Source organism: Falco rusticolus, chromosome 1 (assembly GCF_015220075.1).
Source record: "Falco rusticolus isolate bFalRus1 chromosome 1, bFalRus1.pri, whole genome shotgun sequence".
Taxonomy (NCBI): Eukaryota; Metazoa; Chordata; class Aves; order Falconiformes; family Falconidae; genus Falco; species Falco rusticolus.
Window position 1 is genome coordinate 95,431,396 of NC_051187.1, and position 24,847 is coordinate 95,456,242.

General features: G+C 38.0%; 1 protein-coding gene across 1 annotated transcript in view; it reads left to right on the top strand.

Moving 5' to 3' along the window:
* Positions 1–3,851: 3,851 nt before the first annotated feature.
* Positions 3,852–24,847, top strand: part of TBC1D19 (TBC1 domain family member 19) — a 53,440-nt gene continuing 32,444 nt past the window's right edge. Inside the window, exons 1-5 of the mRNA XM_037390797.1 lie at positions 3,852–4,011; positions 14,097–14,169; positions 14,927–14,972; positions 16,726–16,801; positions 24,199–24,273. Of these exons, the coding sequence (XP_037246694.1) occupies positions 3,913–4,011; positions 14,097–14,169; positions 14,927–14,972; positions 16,726–16,801; positions 24,199–24,273 (369 nt within the window). The 5' untranslated portion in view covers positions 3,852–3,912. The remainder of the gene's footprint in view (positions 4,012–14,096; positions 14,170–14,926; positions 14,973–16,725; positions 16,802–24,198; positions 24,274–24,847) is intronic.

Genomic DNA, 24,847 nt, shown 5'->3' on the forward strand with positions numbered 1-24,847 from the left:
TGCCAAGTTGTTGATGCTTTCCAGACCTGCAGTGGCAGATAAATGAAAGACACTTGGGATACAAGTATCAGGTACAGTTAACTGCAGTAACTTGACACAAAACACGTTAAAGAAAGGTGTAACACTGTAGAGCACTGCAGCTGTAAATGGAGGTGGAATACAAAGAAGAAGGGAATTGGTGTTCAAGGGTGTAGGACTGAGATGAAGAGAGGGAAAGACCACAAAAACCAAAAAACCAACCAACCAACCAACAACAACAACCACAAAGAAACCAACCCCAACCCCCCCAAAACAACAGAAAAACTACACCAGACCTTCTGATAAAACCAGCAAGCTGCCTCTAGTATGTGGTACTGGACATCATAAACCCACTCTACACTGTCTGTACCGCAGTTGGTTACTTATAATTTAAAAGTAAATCATGACGAAAAAGCAGTAATTGTCAAGCACTTATCACACGAACCAAGTTAAGCCAGTCATGTGATACCAGGGGGACAGGCTAAAGAATTGGTTGAGATTCCTGCCAATGCCTGTCATTCAAGTGATTTATTTTTTTTTAACAATGACCCTGCATTTCTCAAGCTGCTATGCAGTAAGGTCCTTGTAAGGAGACAAAAGAGAAGCAGGCACTTAAGCATGAGATTGCTTCACTGGATATGGTAAGGATTCACAAGAAGCTGTTAATAGCCCTCAGTGATATTCTGTAAAGATTATCTCTTTATATCACCTTGCTTTTTAGGTTTGATTGGTATTTACAAGTTTTCCTGCCCATACTGGAGATGTAACTGACCAAAGAGAAACCTAGTGCATAGGAGGATGGAAACCAGACTGGAAACAGTCTAGAAAAACAGGGAATGAAGAGTGACAGATGTGCACATGCAGAGAGCAACAAAGGCAGATTTGGAGCAGGGGTAGTCAACTCCGGGAAATTCTTCATATGTAGCCAACGTTAATTTTTTCTCCTGTTGACCTATAGAGATACGGATGGCTTTTGCAGACCTGCAAAGTCTTATGCATTGCACATGAAACTCACCTGATGTATCATCTCCCCATATTCCCCAGGAGCAGGGGAACTCACACTTCTTATCAGTAAGATGTCACTTCTTCTGTCCCTCTCCACAACCTGCCATTTGGCTGAACGTGGTCCCTGCAGACCACAGAACGGAAAACACCATGGTGTCCAGCCAGACACCATGTTGTGCTACCAGTAGTAATGTAACAAGCCTGAGTCCCCACATATCAAGCAGTCCTGATAAATAACATACTTGCCAAAGGCAATGTGAGATTGCCATCCCTGTGGCAGTCCACAGGTTCTCCCAAAAACTGGAAAAGAAAATGCTGCTGAGGACTGTGCCAGGCAAGAGGGAAGGGCTTACGCTCACACTAGCAGCTGCAATGTAAAACCCTGGACTTACAGACACTGAGCTGTGGAGCTTAGTGGCATGCCCTGGTTATTTCCATGTGCTTGTCTGAGCAGGCAAAGTTCCTACACAAATAATCCTCCTCAATGAAAATAAAAAATATCGAGGAGAGATACTGTCTTCATGTGAACTCTTTGCAGAATTTTATTATGAACTAGCATGCAAAGCTACTATACTTTGTATGCTTGTTCAGTTGAAAATGTAGGCAAATATTTCATTAACTCCCAATACACAGAGGAAAAAAAAATGTGCTCACTGTTGCCCCTGACTTCACATATGCATGTAAGAGCAGAAATGTCAGAAAACTTGTAAATCAGAAGGGCATTGCTGGACAACTGGGCAGTTGATCTCCCTGTGCTCTCCATGAATCGAGAAGCAAGCTCTCCTCAGTTTTTTGAGTTAGCATAAATGACTAAGAGAAACTTCAGTTTTCTCTACAGTTGGTTAAAGAACTTTTATTTCTGATCTTCTATTACTATTCTTTTTTAAAACTTATTTTATCCAGAAATTCTCACAGATAAGTCAAAAGAGTTTGCAGACAGATGAGTTCAGTTTTATACCTTTTACATCTAGTTGTTTTTCCTAGCAAGTTAACTGATGACACCTATCTTCATTTCCTCACCTGTCACTCACAGCAGTGAAAGTTACAACCTGATGTTTCAGAATCTTGAAACATTCTTTGTTTTACAGAGGCATGGCCATCCTCAGAGCTGAAAATAAGTATTAATGCTAGGCTTTGGAGGTCAATAATCAGTTTTTCCATGTTACCTCCTTGAACTTTCTTAGCTTATTTATTAATTATGCTGGGATTTCAAAATTAGCATTTCAGCTTAGTAAATTAGTTTATTAAGTGAGAATTTGATTACATGGTCCTGTTACTGATGCACATAGGAATAGATTTCCCCTGAAGGACTAAGTGGATTAAAATTCCTTGCATTTACATCACTCAACGAGATGCATATAGCGCCACACAGCTGCTGTGCTTAAATAAGGGCTGTGCCTGCTCCTGGTACAGAGCCTGAATTAATGCCTCACCATACTGAGCAGGCAGGGGTAACATATTCAAGAGCGCAATAAAACTTCACCTGAGTACAGGTCGAGCAGTATTCCTCCAGAACACGGCTCCTCAAACTTTTTAACCAGGGGGCCAGCGCGCGGATGCAGTGGCAGGCAGTCATCTGCGGCTGCTTGGGTTCCCCCCCAAGCCCTGGCGGGGGGAGGCGGGGGGGTCTGTAAATACCGGGGGCTGGATTGAGGACCCTGGGGGGCCGTATCCGGCCCGCGGGACGTAGTTTGTGGACCCCTGCCAGAAGCACACAGAAGGGAGCCTCGTGGCTCAATCTCCTGCTCACACCATCTGGATGTGATACCTCAGACCCTAAAAAACAGCTGTTAAAACTCTCTCTCAGGTTCTAATGACATGAATCTGTCTATGTCACACTGGTGCAAAGCCACTTAAACCACAGCTAAAGATGTTTTTAAGCTAATATTTCTGACCGCGCTGAAATGAGTTTCAAGCCCTTTCACCGTCAGCCCTGGCCTAGAAGCAGTTGACGAAGATGCTGCCCTACAGCTACTGATTGCAGCAGCTCAGCCGAGGCGCAATGGCTGGTTGTGAGGGAAAGCTTAGTCCTTTCCAAGGCAAAACAAGGCTGGTTAATGAAGTTGTAAGTAATGATGATGTAAGATATTATTTAACTCATTATTAAGACAGACCTGGGATGCGCATAGCCCGTTACAGCCCACCTGGCCTGGCAGGTGGCAACTGCCGAGGGACAGCAGCTACAAATGCCTTTGCAGGCTGCTGTCAGGAACCTGCCACTACCGGGAGAGCAGCTGGACACTCATGCCAGGCTGCAGCGGCCACACAGCTGCGGGGATGAGGCAGGTCTCCCTGCAGGCTCGGCAGAGCCCAAGGGCACAGCGGGCAGGCTGGGCACCTTCGGGTGTCTCCCACACTGGCATGGCCAGGTGCTGGCACTCAGGCCGGGCAGCTAAAGCCCAAGACCCACATGTAGGCTTTCCTTACGCTTATTTCTGACATCCTTTCTAGCCATGATACATTATAAACGTTTGTTTAGGAAACAGAAGCACCGCGTGAGATTTTCACCAGAGCTTTAGGCAACCATTGCCCAGCCCTGTGGCATGTGGCCCGTGGGCTGGAGGAAGCCTGTCAGGTGCCCAGGGAGAGGCGGCAGCTGAAGGCACCACCGGGGCGGCCTCCCCGGCTCTGGGGACAGCTTGGGGGCTCCTGAGTTGAGCGGCCGGGGGTCTGCGCCACGCCGGGCAGGGGAGGGCGCGCTGTCCCGCTCAAGTCCCCATCGTGCGGCTGGGAACCTTTCTGGGAGGCGTCGCTTTCCACCCGGACGCAGCGGCTGAGGCCCGCCTCCGCTCCCGCCGTTGCCGGGTAACGCCGGTGAACGCGGCGGGGTGTCGCGGCGAAAGCGGCCCGGTGCGGCAGCCCGGCGACGGGCGTGGCCCACGCGCCGCGATGCTGGACCCGGACAGCGGGCTGTCCCTCACCATAGCGCGGATCGTGCAGCGGCTGAAGGGCTCCAGCCTCCACTCCCAGCTGGAGCGACAGGCCCGGGTGAGCCCCAACCTGGCGCTGTGCCCCCAGGCCCGCCTCCGTTTCCCGCTCCCCCTCCCCGGCGCTTTGTTCCCGGTCGTCGCCCCCGGCCCGGCCCGTGCGGCCTCCACCGGCGGCAGGGGGCTCCAGGCTTCGCCGGGCCTCCCTCCCCGACCGGGCCGGAGGGCTGTCTGGGTGGCTTCTAGAGCTGTGCTTGTAGTTTCTCCTTGGGACTGAAGCATTTCGCATGGAATGTGAAGACTGTCCTCTTGAAATCTCATTGCTTCAAATAGTGCCTAAAATGAATCTCTTTTCTCTTTTAATCGCTAATTTGGGAAGGTTTAAATACCGCCCACCCCCGCCTCTTCCGGAGTGCCCCTGAGAAAAGGAGGGTTTCGTGAAAGGCAGTGACAATAAAATGAAACGCGCCCATGAAAGTGCATTTTTGTAGCTGGGAAAAGAATTGCTTTTTTATATTTAGTAACTTGCCTGGTTTCAAGTGCAGATTGTCATATTTCAGCTGAACTTCATTTAGGATGTTTCAGGTTAAAATTGTGTCAGTTTTCCTGACCATAATAATATAGCAGTGGTCCTATAACAATTACTGTGCGTTTCTGAAATATTTTGGATTGGGTTTTATAAAATCTTGGAATTATTTTTCTTTTTATTACAAACTGCTTAAAATTATACAGATTTTTTTAGGGTACAGTGTCCATTATCTGCCTTAGTTTTGTTGGGTTTTTAAATGAAACGGGATTTTCTTCTCTGAATGTGACTCAGTGTCTGAATAGCAACTGATGTCACTGCATGCCCTTTCTGGTTTGTTTTGGTTTTAAATCTGCTGATTTGGACTCTAAATGCTTTTTAAAATATATGTGTCTGCTTTACTCCTGTTGGTTGACTGCTCTCTGAATATGTGATTAAGCAAATTTGCATGACTTGAAGGGGGCTGGCATTATAAAAGAGTAGAGATGTTGGGTTCTGTGAAGTGTTGGGGAATTCAGCATCCCAAATAGCTTTACATGAGGTGTGGAGGGTCAGGTTCAAGAGATTGTCCTCAATAAAGGCAGTAAACAGAACTCTCTTTTAACAGCTTTGTTACTGATTGTGATAAAACCTGTATGTACTTATCTCTGCATTCATTCTTTTTGTTTTTCTCTCCTGTGAGATCTGATTTCACAGTCATTTAATACTTTGCATGTTTGTTTTGAAACATGAGGAAGCTTGGTGTTGCCAGGACTTGGTGAGGTGTTTAAATGCTGCTGGTGGATGGCTGTTTTGTACAGGTGGACACTCTGAGGACCTTAGCAGTGTCTTTCTATGGTGATGACTGATGTCTGAAAGGATAGTTAAGGCCTAAATCCCTCCTTGACTCTATAGCGTATGAATTTACTCAATACAAGCAGAAACTCTGCATAATCAAAGCATAAAGTAACCTATAAAATAAATAAAACAGTGTAATGACCACAGCTGAATCTGTCACGATAGCTTTGAAAAACAGTTTTACTGATTTCTTGGAGAAGAAAACTCATGGGTATATATAGATTAGAAGATTATTTTAGTCATATGAAGTGCTAAGGAAAAAGAAAATAAACAGGGCAACAAATATTCAGGTTGATTTTTAGAGCAGGTATTTGAAGTATTTGTAATAGAAGATTAAATCAGAGCTATAGTTCAGTGTAGTGATCTGAAAGACTGGAAAGTTTATAGATACATCAACTAGAGGATTTTTCAATGTAAAGAGTCATCTTTTGGGGCTTGTATTTTAAATTAATAGGGCCAAATGTACACCCTGAATCTGTATGTTCTCCTTTACTGAATTTTTTGTTGACCTTGCTTGCATTTATGTTCTTTCATGTACAGTATAGACTTGTTTTATTTATAATGCTTATATAGTGATATTATTGCTCTGGTATGCAGTTGCAAAGGCCCTGTCAGCGAGTTCCCTGTCTTTGTCCATCCCATAGTAGCTGTACGTAATTCTGAAAGTTTCTGAATTTTGTTACATTATTAAATTAATGCTTTATTTCCCTCCCATTACACGGGGTAGTTCTGAAGTTGCATTATCAAATATGAATTCTTTGCTATTGCTGTGCATCACACCTGAACTACAGTTCATTGATAGGATGTGATGGGTTTTTTTCCATCTGCTGGTTACCAGTTTCTGAACAATGCTTGTTCTGCACTGGCTGAAGTATTGATCTACGGGTGCTCCCTTTTTAGGTGATTTTAAGCTGTTTTGGGGGATGCATACTGTGTTTTTTTTCAAAATAAAACTTACCTATTGTTTTGGATAGCTGCACTGCAGTTGTATTTTGCCTTTACAAAAATTCCTCTTTATCTGTCAATGCAGAAAACAATGTTGCTGATACTGATTCCTCAAAAATGCTTAGCATCTCTGAAATTATAAGAGTCAGAACAGATCTTAAGGTCCATTATAATATTGCCTGAAATTTTTGAGAGGTCATCTAGTCTCAGAAACAGTGTTTTAACTGCTAACAAAAACTGTTTTGTAAATTAATCTCTTTTAATTTCTAGGAAGGAGAGCTCAAAATGGAAAGTTTCTTTCATGAGTTCATAGAATTTTGGGGAAAACACAGTATCTTGACATTATTTGTGAGAGGTGATACAGTAGCCCTGTGGTTATTAACAAATCACACCAGTGCTATGCTTGACTGTCACTGAGAGCCCTAACTAGTGTTAAGACTGTGATACACAGTCTCTTTGAAATAAGTTTGGCATGGGCACCAAATGATTTGCTTGTCACAGCTTGAGCTCAGGGGATACCAAGATAATCACATTTTTGTCCCGAAGGCTGAAGTAGAGATAGGGTCATATTCTTGTTAGTGATGATTTGGAAAATAAACTTTAGGTTGATTTTGTGGGTTGAGTTTTGGTATGTTGATAATGTGGCTGCAGTTAATACAAGGAGATTAATGCAGGAAAGCGTATAAACATGCCTGTCATTTGCTTTGGAATGTCTTCTAAGCATATTTTGTAGTGCCTTTGAAAGTAAAGAATAACAGTTACAAAGGGCCAAAATATTAGATAGCAGCTTTTCAACAGGTAGCATTGCTGCTGGCATATCAGAGGAGAAATCTGATCTCATTTTCTTAGGCACAGCTTTCACTGTGACTTTGTAACCAAATTTGCTTGCTTTTGTCTTAATTTTTCTCTTCGCTTTCTGAATTGTAAATGTGTTTAAGGTAAAAATTAGGGGTGGTTAGAAAAACTGAGACACAGACATATTCAATCACAAAATGCAGTTTGAAATTTTTTTTTTTTTGTGAAATCTTACTAAAATTTTGTTTTAGAGAAAATCTTTGTCAGTGAACTGACAATAAAAATGGAACAAACCATGAAAAAAGTGCTACCTTTTTATCACATTTTCATTTGCGGAAAATATAGAAACTTTGTTTTTCATTATGTTTGAAGGAAATCAGGCTTTATTAATCAGTTAAGATTAATCAGTCTTAATTTTTGTCCTCTGCAAATCTTTAATAGAAATCAGTCTGGCTCTGGGTTGCCTGGAACCTCTAGTGGCCAGGGGCAAATAACAAGTAAAGTTAGAAAAAAAGAAAACAACCGCGAAAACCAACCAACAAGCAAACCCTCAGCAGTTTATTCCTAAAGAACTTTTCTAAAGCAGGAGAGAAACTAAAATGAAAGATAAAGGTTTTAGATTGTGTTTTTAATTTGAATGAGGAAAACTCACAATACTAGGAGTCCCGTGGGGCATTTTCTGTGTAGATGTTTTCAGATTTGTTTCTTGTAGGTATGTCTGTGGTGGGACAACTTGAAGGAGACCTTGTAGAAAAACAAGATAATGGCTGTCAAATTTGGCTGAAAGTGGTAACTTAAGCATAAGAATCAGCCTTGACACCCTGTTCCACCCCAGTCTGACAAGTTTGGGAGTGAGAAAAGATTTTAGGAGGTACTAGGAGGTATGAACAAGGTATGTAGAGGAGATTGCTAGAATGTATCATGATCAGAATGATTGTCCAGAGGAGAGGACTGTGCCATCACTCTTTGAGGAGACTGTGACTAGTACCAGAAAGACTTAAAGAAAATACTAATTGAAGTGAGAGTTTAGGGTCTTCACAAGACTGCAAGCACTGGGCAAAGAAGGAGAGGAACTTGCTTTGGGGCTTGGGGTGTTGCCCAACTGTGTGCTAGTAAATGGAGTACAGGTAAACATCTTACGATAATTTCTGTGGAGTGAATGGTTTGCAAGATTCCTGAGAATATTCTTTTCATGACATTTTTCTCCAACAGTTAAAAAAGAAATTGTTACTGATTCCTACTTAAGTGAAAGATCAAATTAAGAAGGAGAATGTTTTTGTGAAATGTAGCCTTTACTTAATAAAACTTAGCAAATAAATGTAGGCTCATGAGTCATCATAGATAATTAACTATTTGGTTTCATGCATTGTATTTAACAAAGGGCTTTATATACCCTCCTGAAAGGGTTTGTACTTTGGTTTAAATGGTTCAGCAGTAACATTTGCAGTACAGTGAATTTTAAATTGAATCCAGTTGTGTATATGTTGAACAGATTATGGAGTTCAGAAGAAATGTAAGCTTGATTCGCAGGTTATTTTTTTTGTCTAGTAATGTAATTACATGTTTTGCCTTGTGTATGCGTATTCTATTTGCAGCATTAATTTTATATTCAAATAAAACAGAAAATGTATTAAAACATAATTTTATTATTAAAAATGTATCCTGCTTATCTTGTAGGAGAACATAACATTTGAAGTTCTTTATTCCTGTATGAGGCCAATTGAAGCTCTCTGTTTCAACTGCTAGGTTATTTTTAGTTGTATAAGTTAGTTCACAATACTGTTTCCGTAATGTAATTGCTGTAGAAATGTAGAAGGGTTGGAAAATTGTCAATGTAATCAGGGTTTTACACTTACTGAAATTTCTTTAGTTATGCTCAGCATGATTCCTCTTTCTGTTACAGGAATGTGTAAGCCAAAACCAAAATCACTCCCTTAAATTTCTAGGATTTTAAGTGTTTAGAGAGTGTTTATGTTGAAATGATTGTGGTAGTGCTTGAAGTGGTTTTTAACAAGTTGGCTTGATCCTGATAAAATTTAGTTATGGCAGAATGGGCTATGTGAGAAAAGGTGAATATTTATTAGCTTTCATTGAATTTACTTCTGCTGAAGTTGGACTATGTATGGGGTAGTGTGCTTTATTGTAATTTGGGAAATAATAGCAATAAAAGCTAAAAACATTGTGCACATGTGCAGAATCATAATGAATGTAATAAATGCTCTGAGAGCTCTTGACACCCTGTTCTACCCCACTCTGACAAATTTGGGAATGAGAAAAGATTTTAGGAGGTACCAGGAGGTATGAACAAGGTATGGAGAGGAGATTGCTAAATGTGTATATATATGAATACATACTTAACCTAAACAAAAAAGGCTTTGAAGAGAAGTTATGGTGGATAGCCTGTAAAAATGTTTAGGTTGTGTAAAGTTATTTGTAGAACTGTTTGCAACAGGATAAAAAAATGTGTTCACCTGATGGAGTTCCACATTTCAGTATAGTTGGATCACTTCTCCACAGTGTTTATTTTTGTTGAGAAAAGATATAGTTTAACATGGGAGTTATGCTGGGACACTTTGTTCTGTCACGCCTCCTCTTTATAGTATGTTGTTGGTCCTCTAGCTATTTTCCTATACTTTGAGTGCTTGATGTCTTGATGGCCCATCTGTCCTGTCCTCTTGCATGATCAGGGCTGCTCCAGTCATGATGACTGAGTGCCATTGCCAAATCTTGATGCTAATTTGCAAATAGATTTGTCTCTGCGTTCAGTTGCTCTATGAATCAATATACTGTGCCCACTGACTTTTCCCACCTAGCGCTGTGCTGTCCTTTTGCTTGCTTTCAGCCACATCAGTGTTGAGTGTCTGGATTCTCTTCCATCTTGGCATCCAAGTGCAGACAGTGTAATACATTTGGAGTATCGCTTATGATGGTGACAGCCCAGATCTCAGCAGGATACCTTGCCAAAATCAAAGGGAATGAACATGTACATGGAAAATTGTTAGTGGTACCTTAACCACCTTTCAGAAGTTTTGGCAAAATTTTGAAAGTTGCAAAACTACCCTTGCTCTTCTGTGCAGCTGAAGGACAAGAGGGTACCAAGAAATGCTGTAATGATAGCTTGTTTTATGAAGGTCTGTCTGACAGCCAGTTGCTTCTTGATTTGCAAGAAGTTGACCAAGACTGTAGGTGAACGTGGACACCCAATGCCTGAAACCTGGTGCCCTATCCAATGAGAATATGCTCAATGCCAGTTATATGGGAAAAGAAACTGGTAGATATTAACTTTGATTAAAAATAATTTTTTACTGCTTGCTGAAATATGCTACATTCATCCCTGTCTCCTTTCAGGATTCTGTATTGGCCTGACTGAGTCTCCGAATAGCCTTCTTCCCTGGTCTAGCTGTCACTCTTTGCCTTCATGGGTTGCTCACTCTCCTTTACCGTAAATGTGATAGCCTCATTATAGTACCAGATATTTTTTTTTTTTGAAAGAGGAAGATATACTTTCATCAAAATGTATATACTGAAATTGGAGAGTCTGTAGTTATACCTGGGTGTGTGCTGCATATGATCATGCAGGAAGTGAATTTAGTTCATCAGTACAAATTTCATCAAGGTGTTTTTTCCCCCCAGTAAATCTTAGCTAGGCATTTTTATCAGTGTAAATCATAGTAATGGTTTTTATATCAATAAAGTTTTTCAACATATTTTTCATTTTCCCAAAAACTCACAGGGGATGAAAATGCAAATAACACTTAGGCAGTAGGTGGTACCAAGCAGTTTACAACAAACAAACCCCACCTAAAATAAAACCACCTAAATGTATTTTGCAACATAGTATAACACAGAAAGAAGTTAGATCAATTAGTCCAAAGGAAAATCAAAGTATGTGGGAGACCTGGTCTAGTAATTTTGGAACATCAGCTCTGCTAAGTCTCTTTGACTCCTCAATTTTGTTCCTGTATGCACCCATATACATTCCAACGAGGTACCATTCTGTTAAATTACAGCAAAACAGTTCAGAAGGGATTTCGATACTACTGAAGTAAATATTTTCTTCTTTGGTTATGTTATTCAGAGCTAGGGTATTTTCTTCTTCTATGTTGGAACTGTCTGCAGCCACTAGCTGGACAATCTGCCAGATCCTCACCTTGCAGGTGTCTCATTTCTGATATGAAAACTGATCAGCAATCCAGTATGCAATGAGTCCATAACTGACAGTTTCTGTGGCTCTGTAGCTCTGCTTAAAACTGTAGGAATGTATCAATCATAATCCAGAAGTAAACAAAAGAAAAAGTAGAAATGGGAGGAGGCTTTGGCAATTGCATCCTGAAACGGGAAGAGTGGGGACGCAAGAATTGCCCCAATAATCTGGAGGGGATTTCTCATGTTTCTTATGTGAAAATTTCTCTCAGTAGAGCATTTTGCAGTCAAGAGAAAGAAAAGGACATGGGAAAGAGGCTAAAAATAGAAGTTATGGTAAATTAAAGATTAGCATAGGAATATTTACTGCAGCTGCTGCAGAGCTAGGAATAGTGAGATAGAACGTGACTGAATAAATGGGCATGAAGGGCTGAAGTTAACTGGTGGACATTGATGCGGTAATGTAATCCTTGGAGAAAGTTTTCCCGAAAGTGCTGTCCTGCTTCCTTTTTGACTGCCACCCTGCTGCGTACAATAGAGTTACTGGGGTTTTTTGTTCCGCAGGTGGGGAACAGGCTCTGTTGGGACCAGCAATTTATGAGAAAGTCCTCTGTTGTATCTTTTGGTCTGACAGGGAAAATGGGAAGTAGTCTGTGTGGACTGAACTCTTTTCTCCCCTCTAGTGCAATACGCTATATCAATTTCCAGAGTTTCCTGGAATCCACAAAAAAAAAAAAGGTGATCAATATGAGTGTCAGAGCTTCCTCAATGAGCCAAGAGCTCACAAATTTTACAGGTGTGTGAACAGCAGGGGATTAAAAATCAGTTCTCCTGATTGCACTTCTGTTACTTCTTGCACCGTTTACAGTGTCAAGACAATGAACCCACTTTTTAGTAGATCGTAAAGCTTTTGTTGTTGTTGATGTATCACAACATCTGTCAATGCGTTGTATTTGTGAGGGGTTTTTTGCATATCTAAAAAGGATTTTGAAGCATGTGTACCAGGCTCCACAGGTAAAACCCCCATGGACCTTGGTATTAAAATTGGCCATATTTAATGCAGAAGACAAAGCTGAACATTTATGGAAGTATGTGCAAAAACTTCTGGGGAACAGTAAGGCACAATCTGCCCAGTTTGATGGGTGTTACTTTATTTAAAATTCATACAGGAGAGGTACAAAACCACTGCCTTGCAACAGAAAAAAATTAAACTCAGCCTGACATACGTCAGTCCAAAACAGACGCAGGACTTTCCATCAAAGTAGGTTCAGAAGGAATCCTTCATCAAATACTCCTTGAGGCTTTTGCTTAAAATGGTATTTTGTGAGCTGCCCCAGAACTCTCATGAAAACCTTTCTTTTTTTTCCCAGCCTTTAGCAATGATCCTTCTCTAGCTTTTACCATTGTGCTGAACGGAATATGTTTGTCATTTGACATGAGTTACGCAACTCACCACACCTATGGCTTATGCTTATGATCACCTTTCTTTCTCATGAAAGCATGCTTACAGTCTCTTCACTATTGCAGTTGATAAACCAAATATAAAGCCTTCCTTACCTGTAATGGCAAGGTGACTTGAAAGAAGAGCAGAAATGCTGATGCTATCAGTCTCTGCATTGTTAGACATTCCTCTTTTCAACTAGGGAAAAAGAAAGATTTCCTTTAAAATTCTGCATTGTGAATTCATCTAGACCAGCTTCTCTGGCAAGCTGTGCAGCACAGCAAATACCCTTTTCCATATATAAACTGTGAGGCAAATGATAAGATTGTGGAGTTTGTTGGTTTTGTGTAATAGAGCTAAAGCATGCTGTGCTGGTAGGGCTGGCAAACTGAACAAGCTGGTTAAAGTTTATTTTTAATAGCAGCATAACTTACTGCAAATGAAGCAGCAGCTGATAGGCCTACAGCATATTGCTGAGTAGCTTGTATGAGATATCTCACATTTCTAGGTAGATGATGGGGCCATATGCTTCTAACATATGCCTTGAGCTGTCGTGGCAGTGGCCTGACTTGCACACAGAATCTCACTATTATTTTCGGGTTAGCAGCCAGGGTTGATACTCTTTTCTAAACCTCTAGCTTTATCTTCTGGTGTTAATCCGCTGTTGCCACACTCCATGTTTAGGAAAATACATATTAGAAGTCACTTCACAGAAACTCCTGAGTTTCTGATTGTTGTCCTCTTCAGCCTTTGTGGTCTATTTGTTTTCTTGTCTAGCTATAGAAGAAGTAGATGCTATAGCAGCTGCTCCTGCTGTTGCTGAACATCTGTGTGGTAGTGTCATGGTACAGTTGTAAAGCTGGTTGGTGCCTTATTGTCTGTGTTGAGTGCATTTCATTACAAGAGGCTGTATATACCGGTGGTCACAGCTGCGGTGGGGGCTGTTTGGTCCACAGTTTTTATTTGAAGTTCGAATATGACATTCCTTATCTGAGAGAGGTGAACTGTGAGAGGTTAAGTGAGAAGTTATGGAACATTTTCAGATTGATTCTTTCATGTAGAATACAGTGAGTGGCTGCTAGTTATTTACTTGTGTACCTTAAAGGATTGGTCATAATGTGTAGAATCTAGCATTTGTACTAAGTATTTGGTGTACCTACTCAGAATATTAAGCACATATGTCACTGCATACTTCCTCTCCTTCCTCTCTTTCCTTCCCCACATACAGCTTTTAGCACTGATGTAAAAGCAAAGACATAGAGTGAGGAAAATGTTGGTGAATTTTATTTTTTTTGGCTGCAGTTACTGTCATCAAGTTAGAAGGAAACATAGAAGTTTGTATGCAACCTTAAGCATGTATTATGTTTCTTATTTCATAACTTAAAATACACAGTTTACTTTCTTTTTAGTGCTTGCTTGATGATGATTTATTTATTCATTTATTTATTTCTCATATTAGGTTAGCCTACATAAACCAGAAATTAAACTGGAATCACTGAAAGAAGATATTAAGAACTTTCTGAAGACATCAGGTTTGTAATACTTCATTGATACATTTGCGAATAGTATAGCTCTACATAAGAACATATGTGAGGTGCAGGATGAAAACAGTACTTTGTGCAGCTTGGTATCTTGTTGCTGACAGTAGCCAGAAGCAGACATTCAGTCATTCCAGATTATTAAACAAGATAGAGAAAATTAAAAGTGAAGAACTTCATGGATTCAAGCAGTATTTTGAAAAACATACTATGCGAAGAAGTGATTTTATAATTTTGTAAGATACTGGTAATTTTTTTGAAAGTTCTGAATAATACAAGAGTTCACTCCTGAAAACAGAAATTAGCATTCATGAAGGCATTCTTGAAAATTTTAGCCTTAGTTAAATTTCCAAGTTTCATTGGAGGTTTTGGGCTATGTAACAATAATATGAAGATTTGATGGTAAGCGATACAAGATTTATAATAATTGGGAACACTGTGTCTACTAATATTTATAGTTGTTTTAATAATATGAAGGCTTTGAAAACTACCATATAATTATTTAACCAAAACTGTGTTGTAATTATTTGAACAGTAGATGGAAATAGAGGATATTCAACCTTTATACAGGTCTCAACTTGTGGTTTTCCTGTCTTAATTAGATTGAAGTTTCTTCATCTCTTGTCTGTCTGGTAGGTAGACATGAATTGAGACAGGACAGAAAATTCTAGTGACTGCGAAGCAACATTTTCCATTAGTATGAATTCCTAAAGTTGTCTTCTGGATATCTTTTTTTTTTTTTTTTTAACAGGTTGGGAAAAGAAGCTTCAGAATGCTGTTTATAGTGAACTCAATGTGTGAGTTAATTTAGTATTTTTATTTAATAAGTTCTGCTTACATTATTTACTTTTAATTCATTTGTATATATAGGTGTATAATGTGTTATTATTATCTGCAAAATCTGTCAAACCAAGGGTACCTGCTTAATTTCTGTTTTTAAAGTGCTATTATTTCTCTTTCACCCTAGTGAATATATTGGACTCAAGTATGTTTTAAGGAACGAGTAAAAGAAATATCAACATATTTTTTTACTTCAGTAATTTCTTTGTTATTTTACTTCCAAAGGTACTGACAGTCATAATAAAATCCTTGCGTAGCTGAGGTGGTTGCTGCAAATGAATTTTAGTTTCAGCTGTTTATGACAGCATAACAGATATTTTATTATATTAATTATTAAAAAAATATTTAAGATATTAGATCTCTAGACCTACCAGATCAGTGGTCATCATGCTTGGGATATGGTTATAAACACACTAAAATTTGTAAAATACCCTTTTTATTATTGTTCAGCAAAATTCTGGGAAGCGTAAGTTGCCTTTATGTTCTGGCAAGGTGGAAAAGGGGATTTTGTAACCTATATAGTTGTAAAAGTAACTATATAATAAATGTTTATGCAAATCTATTTGTGCTAATTTGAACAAGCTTATTAGAGTTACCGGTTTTGAACAGTGTGTCTTAGTACTACAAGGGACTTGATTCTGTGTGTCTGTTAGTAAGGAGTTGTCTTCATTGTATCTTTCAAGGGAAAAGTATTTACCTGTCTTTTGGACTAATACTTACAGTTTCTTTGAGTTCACAGAAAAAAGCTGCAAAATAATGAAAATAGTCCTGGAAGACTGAAATTAACTAGAGAGTACCATGATGTCATGAACATTGTAGAGAAGCCAAGAAACAGCTTTGCTGAAATTCGTTATTATTGATTCCATTTTACATATGAGCACAGAGTTGTCCAGAACAAATTAGCAGCAAGTACAAGAATGACTTTACTAGTTACAAATGGGAAGAAATTTGGGGAGGATTTCCCAAAATCATCTGATAGGAACTGATTGAACACGTTTCAACAAATGAAACAGGCAAACTGTGAGAGAAGCTTTGCGTAAATTTTGTTTCCTGAAAGACATTTGAAGCAATTAACAATAAGCTGGATGAGATGTTTGGCAATAACTTGTTTAGAAATAATCTGCACTACTACGGGAAGATAATTTAGTGTTTTGATTTGGTTTTTTTAAATTTTTGTTCCAGCTTTTATATTTTGGCATAATTCAGTTTATGAGTGCATATTCAATTTTGCTTAGGTCAACACCACAAAGTTCTAATTGCTTTGGATATGTACATGTTCTCTATTGATTTTTAAAAGGAAATCCTCCAAGAAATATATAATCTCTTGAAAAAAATAATGTCCTGGATAGTAAAAGTTCCAGGGAGTCATAAAGGTGACATAATGTGAAGAGGATACACTATTAAAATACCTGATTTGTTCATAGAATTATTTGACTTTACAAACATGTGAAATTATGAGTAAGCATTATTTGTATATAAGAAGAACTCATGTTGAAATGTTAATACTCACATATCTTTATATTGTTTGCATCCATAGGAAAGGATGAGGAAGAAATACTTCTAATAACATTTTTTATTTTTAGTTTTCATGAACATATGCAGTGGTTTTACTAGTGCTCTGCTGAAAGGAGTTATGTTTAGTTTTACAAATACAGAATTAATCAAGCAAAATAAAAATCTGAACATTTAAAATATACTATTCTTTTTAAGGTTTCCTTCGCCCTGTCATCCTGCAGCACCACCTGAGCATATGAAAGAACCATTAGCTTATATGAGGAAAGCACAGGTTGGTTGTTACCAATTTTACCGTTCATATCAGATTTTTCATTACACTATTTGAGATTTATTCTGTATAATGTTATTGTACAATTTCTAGGGTTTATACATTAGGAAAAACACAAATTTGTAATTGCATTGAAGTTAATAGTAATGTTGTGTATGTGACATTTTACATACATACAAAAAATACTCAAGTAATTCTCCAATCATGAAAGTGACAGGTAGGTGAATATTTAGATTAGAGACAATATGAAGTATGTCAAGGAGGAGAATTTGATTTTCTTGGGAAGAAGAAAAAGTGTAGCTATAGGTCATTTCACCTAGGTTTACAAAAATAGTTTTGAAGGGACACAAGCAGTTTTGCAATGAAAGACAACAGGCTGCAGAGATAGCGAGATCTTCAGAAAGGTGACATATTTGATACTTAAAAATGTGAAAGGAAGGTGAAAAGTGCTCAGGATCTTAAGGCATATTGAAGGAGAATAAGAAAAACTGGACTATGAAAGATTAAATGAGGATTTTTCATGTCAGGAAAAAATATTTTTGCTTCGTTGGTTTTATTTTCTCACCAATAAAAGCCATTTGAAATAAATAAAAAAGTTTTTTACGTAAAAATGTAAAAAAAAATGCTTCAAGAATATGATCTAACCAAAACATCTGAGGTAAGGATAAAATTGTATTTAACTCAGCCATGCCTAGAAATATATTGCAGTATTCTTTTACAAGGTATTCAACAAATTGTGTTATTTTTTCAATCATATTGTTGTTTATTCCTGTAAGTCTTATCCTGCTATCCTGGGTTTCAGTCTTTAGCGTTTGGGGACAAAGATTGTATTAAACAATTTTTGTTCTGTGGTGTGAAATGTAATGCCACAATTTACTGCCTGAAAATAATCATTCTTATCAGTTTACTAATGTGAAAACCACAGAGGTATATCTATGTTTGTCTAAACCAGTTTCATTGGTTATTATTTTATAGAAGTGTATGCAGTACTTAAGGTAACTGTTATTTTTAGCTCTGTGTGGAAAGGACTGTTTTTCTAATAGTTTAGGAATGACTAGGAGAAATCCTATCTTTACTAGTTTCAAAATTTCATACCCCGATTTCTAAGAGTATTAGGCATCCATATCCTCTGGGGTGGGTTAGCCCTGGTAGGTAGCTCAGCCACTTGCTCACTCTCCCCCAAGCAGAATAAGGGAGAGAATCAGAAGGGCAAAAGTAAGAAAACTTGTGATAAAGACAGTTTAATAGGTAAAGCAAAAGCCACGCATGCTAGCAAAGCAAATTAGGAATTCATTCACTACTTCCCATCAGCAGGCAGATGTTTAGCCATCTCCAGAAAAGCAGGGCTCCATCACACGTAACAGTTACTTGTGCAAACAAACACTGTAACTCTGAATGTCCCTCCTTTCTCCTTCTTTCTCTCAGCTTTTTTATTTAAAGCATGATGTCACATGGTTCCTTTGCTCAGTCCTAGCTGACCAACTTCTTGTCCACCCCCAGCCTACTTGCTGGTGCAGAAGCATAAGAAACAGAAAAGGCCTCAAAGCTATGTATGACTTCTCAGCAACAGCTAAAACACTGGTGTGTTATCAACACTATTTTGGTTACAAATCCAAAACACAGCACTATGCAAGCCACTATGAAGAAAATAAACTTTATCCCAGCCAAAACCAGTAGATCCTCTTAAATCCTTTCTTGAAATACAACTCTTCAATAAAGGCATATGTATCCTTTTCACAGAGAAGTACCGATAAATGGTGATAGTCGTGGAACAGTAATGAATACACAGTTAGGGAATTAACATTATACTTTCTAAAACTACTGAGATACATGTGATTGTTTGGTTTTTCAATATAAACACACATTTATTGCTGTAGGTAATAGGTCCATAAGAAAACAATCATAATCAGATCAGTTGAATCACAACGAGGTTTTGTTATTCTTTTTGAGTAAAGAGCAATAAACAATGTTAAAAGCTTACAAAGTCAAGTGTTTTGATGATTTTGGGTTTTTTTTTTCAAATATTTGGAAATGGCTAAAATGCAAATGTACAGCTTGCTAATACCTTTGGGGAGAGAAATAAAAGTGGAAACTTACCAATTTACTTTTATTAGGTATTGGAAATCTAATTTACATTTTGAAGGTGGAGGACTATTTTTGTTTTATTTGTGGGTAGATGTTTTCATTTTATTTGTCTTTTAGCACGACAACAGTTGGAAAAGAATAATTTGATTCTATCAATAAAATTTGTCCTGGTAGAAAAATGTTTTCCATGTAAGTCATGTTCTATTTTTATTATGCACAGCCACTGTTTAAGATACTGTTTCCATTGTTATGAGCTTGTTGACATTTTATTTATCCTTTTCTATCTTAATTAATTTTGCTCTACTTCAGAGTTCTGGAAAGAAGGGTAATGCTCTCTGAAAACTGTCTTTCTTTGATAGCAGTTACTGGAATTACTTTGAATTAGTAATTGAAACTATATTGGTATTTTCCTAGATATTGAGATCTTCATAATTAACCCTTTTTCTCTTTAAATTGGTTCTGTTTTCTCATTTTTAGGGGGCAGACTGAAGTTATTATACTCTATTCTTTTCACTACCTCAAAAGGAAAAATAGCTTTCTAGGAAAGGATTGAGCATTAATGGCAACAAGTAGTAATGTTGTAAACCATTCATGTAGTTGTGGTATTGTCCAGTGTAGAAAAAATACTGGCATTAATATTTTCACACCTTTGAATATTAATGTAACAAAATATGTATTTTCTAATAGTGTGTGCTAGAGAGCTGGTCCTGTGTTTCAGCTGAGGTTGATCACTGTTGTTTAGGTCTTTCCTAGGCAGAGTAATACTAGGTCTTGGTTTTTGTTTCCTTAAAAATGTCAGATACAATATTTAGAACCTTTGTTTAAAACATCAGGTTATTTCACATCTCTGGTGTTTTCTGAGGTATTTGGTCTGGTTATAGTTTTGGGGAGGTAGCTCACCCCTTCCCGCCTTGTTAAACAGCAGAATTATTGCTTAAAACTTACACCTTTTCATGCAGGCAAAGTATTAGCACTAGATTCTACGATTAAAAATTTGAACTTGGCTAATTGCTTTACCTGCCCAGCAGAGGCTGATCTGAGTTGAAACATTCCTGAATCCATTGAACTGCCGTATTGACTATTTTCATATCTGCATGTAGGTGAGGGGAAATGATTGCAGACCTCTTCAACTGTTTGTTTTGCTCCCAGAGTTCACTTGGAAAGGCTTTGCTAGTTTTAGAACAACTCTGCTGCGAACAGCAATGAAGAAATGAAGTGAACAACATAAAAATAAGAGCAAAAAGAGCTAAAGAGAAGCATAACAAGCTGAGACCAAAGAAATATTAAAAAATGTTTCCACAATCTGATACCTCCCATGAGGCTGTCTTTTAATTGTCCTATGTAGATTTTACAACGTTCACAACAAACCAAACACTGTAAATATCAACTCTTATAATTAATAGTATGTTATAGGACTACCGTGAATTTGCACTGCTATGTTTTAATCCATACAAGTTCTTTTTCCTTTTTTAGCTGTAAGCTGGGAGCTTGTTTCAGGATTTTGAGAGAAATGTTAAAAAAGTAAACTTGAGGAGGAGATAGGTAGATAAGAAAAGATATCCCATCATCCAGTTGCAAAGTATAAAGAGTAAGAAAACAGGAAGGGAGCAGCCAATTCTTTGTTGGATTAGGTCTGCTTGGCTCCAGCACAATAAGAGTGGGAAAGGTGTTGCTTTCCAGAGCAAGGCAACATTAAGTTAACTAGCTATCTTCAAAGGAATCTGAGATACTCTACTGGCTCTAGAGAACCCATGTTGTTTGAGTTAATAATACTTATTTTTGCTTGATTGTCTTTAAAGTTTTGTTCCATTACTTTTAAATCTGTCACCAATGAAAAAATTGATAGGTTTATCTGAAATCTGTGCAGTCAGAAACATAACTCTGGGTAATCTTCTGTGATCCAGTATACCTTCCTGAAGGTAGGGCAGCTCTTAAAAGTAGAGTGGTGGAGTACATTCACAAAAATTAGAAATTTTATATATTACTACAGGAAATCTTAACAGGAATTCAGTGTGTTCTACTTGAGTAGCATCAGCTGGTTATCTAAAAATATAGGGACCCAAAAAGATAAATATGTCCCTGGTGGGCTGCACTTCAGACTTCCAGGAAGGCAGAAGACCATAATTGTCTGTATTTTAACCTGTATGTGCCTTGCTTTGTTAGATTTTTTTTACCTCCATGCTTCTAGCCAAGTCTGTGAAGATCTTACTGAAGTGGAGCTTTGCTAAAGCAAATCTTTACCTCCCAGTAATTACATTTTTGTATGTTCCTCTTTGCTTGTTTTCAGATCTTGCATTTTGAAGAAAGTCCATACATAAACAACAGACTTGATTGGAAAATTACCTTGAAGTATATTGTTGTATTTGCTATTGATATTTTGGTAGGTGTTTTGCCCAGCTAAGACCAGATTCCCCATGTTGTATATGCTATAGAGACACACAATCTAAAAAGCATTCTGACTGTATGTTGATAGTGACGAGCTAGAGCACTCCCCAAGTCCTATTTCAAATATGAGTAGCTTTACAGTTTCAATAGGAGCATGGGTACTAGGAACTTTCTAAAGTGTAATACAGATGTTCCTATCTGTATTGTAGTTTCTCCTAGAAGAGGTAAATAATCCCTAAAGGACAAAAAAACAGGTAAATTACCAGTTTTCTTTCTTGAAACAGACTAGTGAATAGACTCTGAAAGTATTGAAATGACAATACAACGTATACTAATGCTGTGACTGCTGAAGATCCTTCAACAGTCAATTTACCTTTCCCAGTTTCTAAATCTCTTTGAGAAAATAGAGTGCTTGAATAGTTGATACAGAATAATGTTTTCTTTGGAAATTATTAAAGTCAAAATAAATTTGATAACATTTTCATTATTCCTGAAAGAATTTCTGTTTCTTGTTATAGAAGTTGGATTAAGGGATATTCAGGTCTCTTTTAGATCACGTATTGATTTGGTTTCTTGTGTCCTAAATTAAGTTATGCCTCTTATCAGAGGCCAAATTAAAAGTTTCTGAGCATTAGAATGACAGCAGTACCAACGTAGTTTCTGTATTTCTCTTCTTTTTAAAATTTACAGATGTTGATTAGGGGAAATGTACCAAATGAAATCTGTGTCCAGGCACCTTGAATTCTACCCACAGAGTAGGTCTGACTGGGTACACTCTGAAAGAATCACATTTCTGCCTAATCTTCTAGAAGAAATAATTTTAGGATTCATTATTCTGAAAAAACCTGTAACTAATCCTGGGTAGTATATGCAGTTGTGACGTATTTTTGTTTAGTTTATTTCTTGTCCGCTCAGGTTCATTTACTTGCAGTGAAGGTTTATAAATGACGTTGCTACAGGATAAGATAAATCTGATTTGTAATAGACATGTTTGAAGTTTTTCGCAAATAGCAGTACTGTCTTCCTCAGTTTCAACTATTTTACTGAAAGTTATCATTGTAACCACAGCAATCCCAGCAGCATGTTTTCTTAGTGTTAAATTTCTTCGTGAAATTAGAGGAATTGTCTTGGAAAATGTATTGTTCCCATCAATGAAATGGCTTTGTGAACTCTGCCTCTGGCTTTTATTTCAGTTGAGGAAACTGCATTCTGTTTCTGCTCACTGCAGGTAACTGCACTGTCCTGGGAAGAGGGGAAGGGCGTCTTGCTTGCAGAGGCTGTGTAACCCTTATTTTTGTTTTGACTTGCTTGCTTTTATTTGAACATCTTTTACTGGGCAGAGTCTTGAAGGCTGAATTATGACACAGTTTTATGAGTATCCAGAAGTGATTTATTACTGACATGTTGCATCCCCAATGCAATGTGGGTTAATGTCTGGTCTGGCAGTTGTCAGTCATACCGAGTATTGACCTCCATTGCTCATTAGAACAAGCTGGTTCTTGGTCTTAGAAAGCTGCCACCTGCCTCCTCTGTGCTTCTTTTGTAGCTTTTATATCTTGGAGCATATTCATGCTCCCCCCACTTAATTTTGATGGGGTCGAGTGTACCCTGATGAAGTTTGCAGATCATACCAAACTGACTGGGGACGTGGACACTTTGGAGGGGAGAGCCACCCTGCAGCCACCTGAATAGACTAGAAGAGCGGTCTAACAAGAACCATATGAAGTTCAACAAAGACAAATGTTACTATACAGAATATTATAAAAAATACTGTAATTTGGAAAACATTCCTTACAGTCTAAACTCAGATCTGTTTTGTTTATACAAGAGAAGGTGAAGGGATTGCTTGATTGTGAGAAGGAATTTCTGTTGAAAGATAGCTATTTTGTTTGATGGAAGAATTCATGAAAGGATCTTTTAAATGGAAGCTAAACCGAAACAATTATAGACAAGATAATTTTTCTTTTGACAGAACATTTGAACATCTGCCCTTCCCTTCATTTACATCCTGTCTAATAAACTGCAGCCCCTTTTAGGCAGAACTTTAAGTTTGAACATGTGGTTAGACAGTAACTAACTGTTGTAAAATTTGCAATTAATAAATAGAGCTAAATGACATTAAGAGGAGTCTTTCCATTCATTTGATTGAGGCCTGACTCATCATCCACAGAAAACTAAATTAAAAATAAGACCCACCAGTGCTGCTGTAATCACAGAAGCAAAATCCTAAGCCAATAGACAAGGAAGTAAATACTGGTTGGCATTAACTTCAGAGGAATTATCCATGGATTAGGGACCATATGGTGAGTTTGAAGTCTAATGCAATAGTTGGAAGAATCTGATTGCTCTTTAAGCTGTCCACTTGCTTCTGAGGTATTGCCTACTTCTCATTTTCTCTTTGATTAGACAACTATTTCATGAGCATTATTTTAGAAGAACTATTTTTTGGAGCATTGAAGAATACCAAATTGCTAAATTTTTAAACTTCTGAGAGCACCTAAGATACCTTTTGTGCAGAAAGACTTGCACTTTCTTCAGGTCACAAAGTGGAGAAGGCATTCTCTGTACACAGTTGATTGCCCTGCTTGTAATTCTCTGAAAAATGTTAAATGTTGATATATAAGGAAGCTTGATCATTAGGCATACGTCAAAAATCAGTAATTGTGAAATACATGCTTTTTGGAGATCTGAAATGTGAGAACTCATTTTTCTGTTTTTTTATTGTGATGTAAAAAGTGACATTTTTTTGTTTTATTGTTTCCATTTAAATAAGTTTGCAAATGTTCCCTTAACAGTTTTGCAGATGTCGGTCAGTGACTCTTGCTATCCTTTCTTATATATGACTTTAAAAAGCTGTTTGTTATTACATGATAAATGCTATTAGAAGAAAAAGAAAGTCCATAAAATTTAATTTTTTGTGTGTGTTTTAGGGAAGCTGGGAGAAGCGAATTCTAAAAAGTCTGAACAGCATGTGCACAGAACTCAGTATCCCACTAGCGCAGAAGGTAATGTATTACCAACTTTCTGTTGCCAAACTGACATTTTTTGGAAATTAAGCCTCATCTTGTGCACTTGTAATGTTCTTTTTACACATGGTTATCAAGAACTGCAAGGCTGGTATCCAAATAATTTTAATACAGAGTAGTTTTCAGGGACAGTGGCAATGTACGCACCAACTCAACTTAGGAGACGATGAAGTCTGTAGGTAGATCTTCCTCTTTACTGTTGCAGTAATTATCCTTTTGAGGGAGCAGCATGTTGGAAAGATAATTGCTATGTTCATTGCTCTTAATAGAGCATTTTTACGTACATACTCAGCTGTATAACTTCTAGGGGCATAGCCTGTACACAGCGCAGACATACTTTGTGTGCTGGAGAAAGCTATATTTAAATTGGTACTCAGAGATAGGTGCTGGTACATTGCTAATTTTGACTGTCATTCAATCTGCTCTGTTTTGTTTTTTATTAATTTAGAGGCTTTAATATTAAGAATCATGGAATTGGGGTAGAATATTAGAATGTTTTGTTCGTTATCTTTCTCCTGTTGTGTATCTATGACAGGTAGCAGAACCTCTGTAG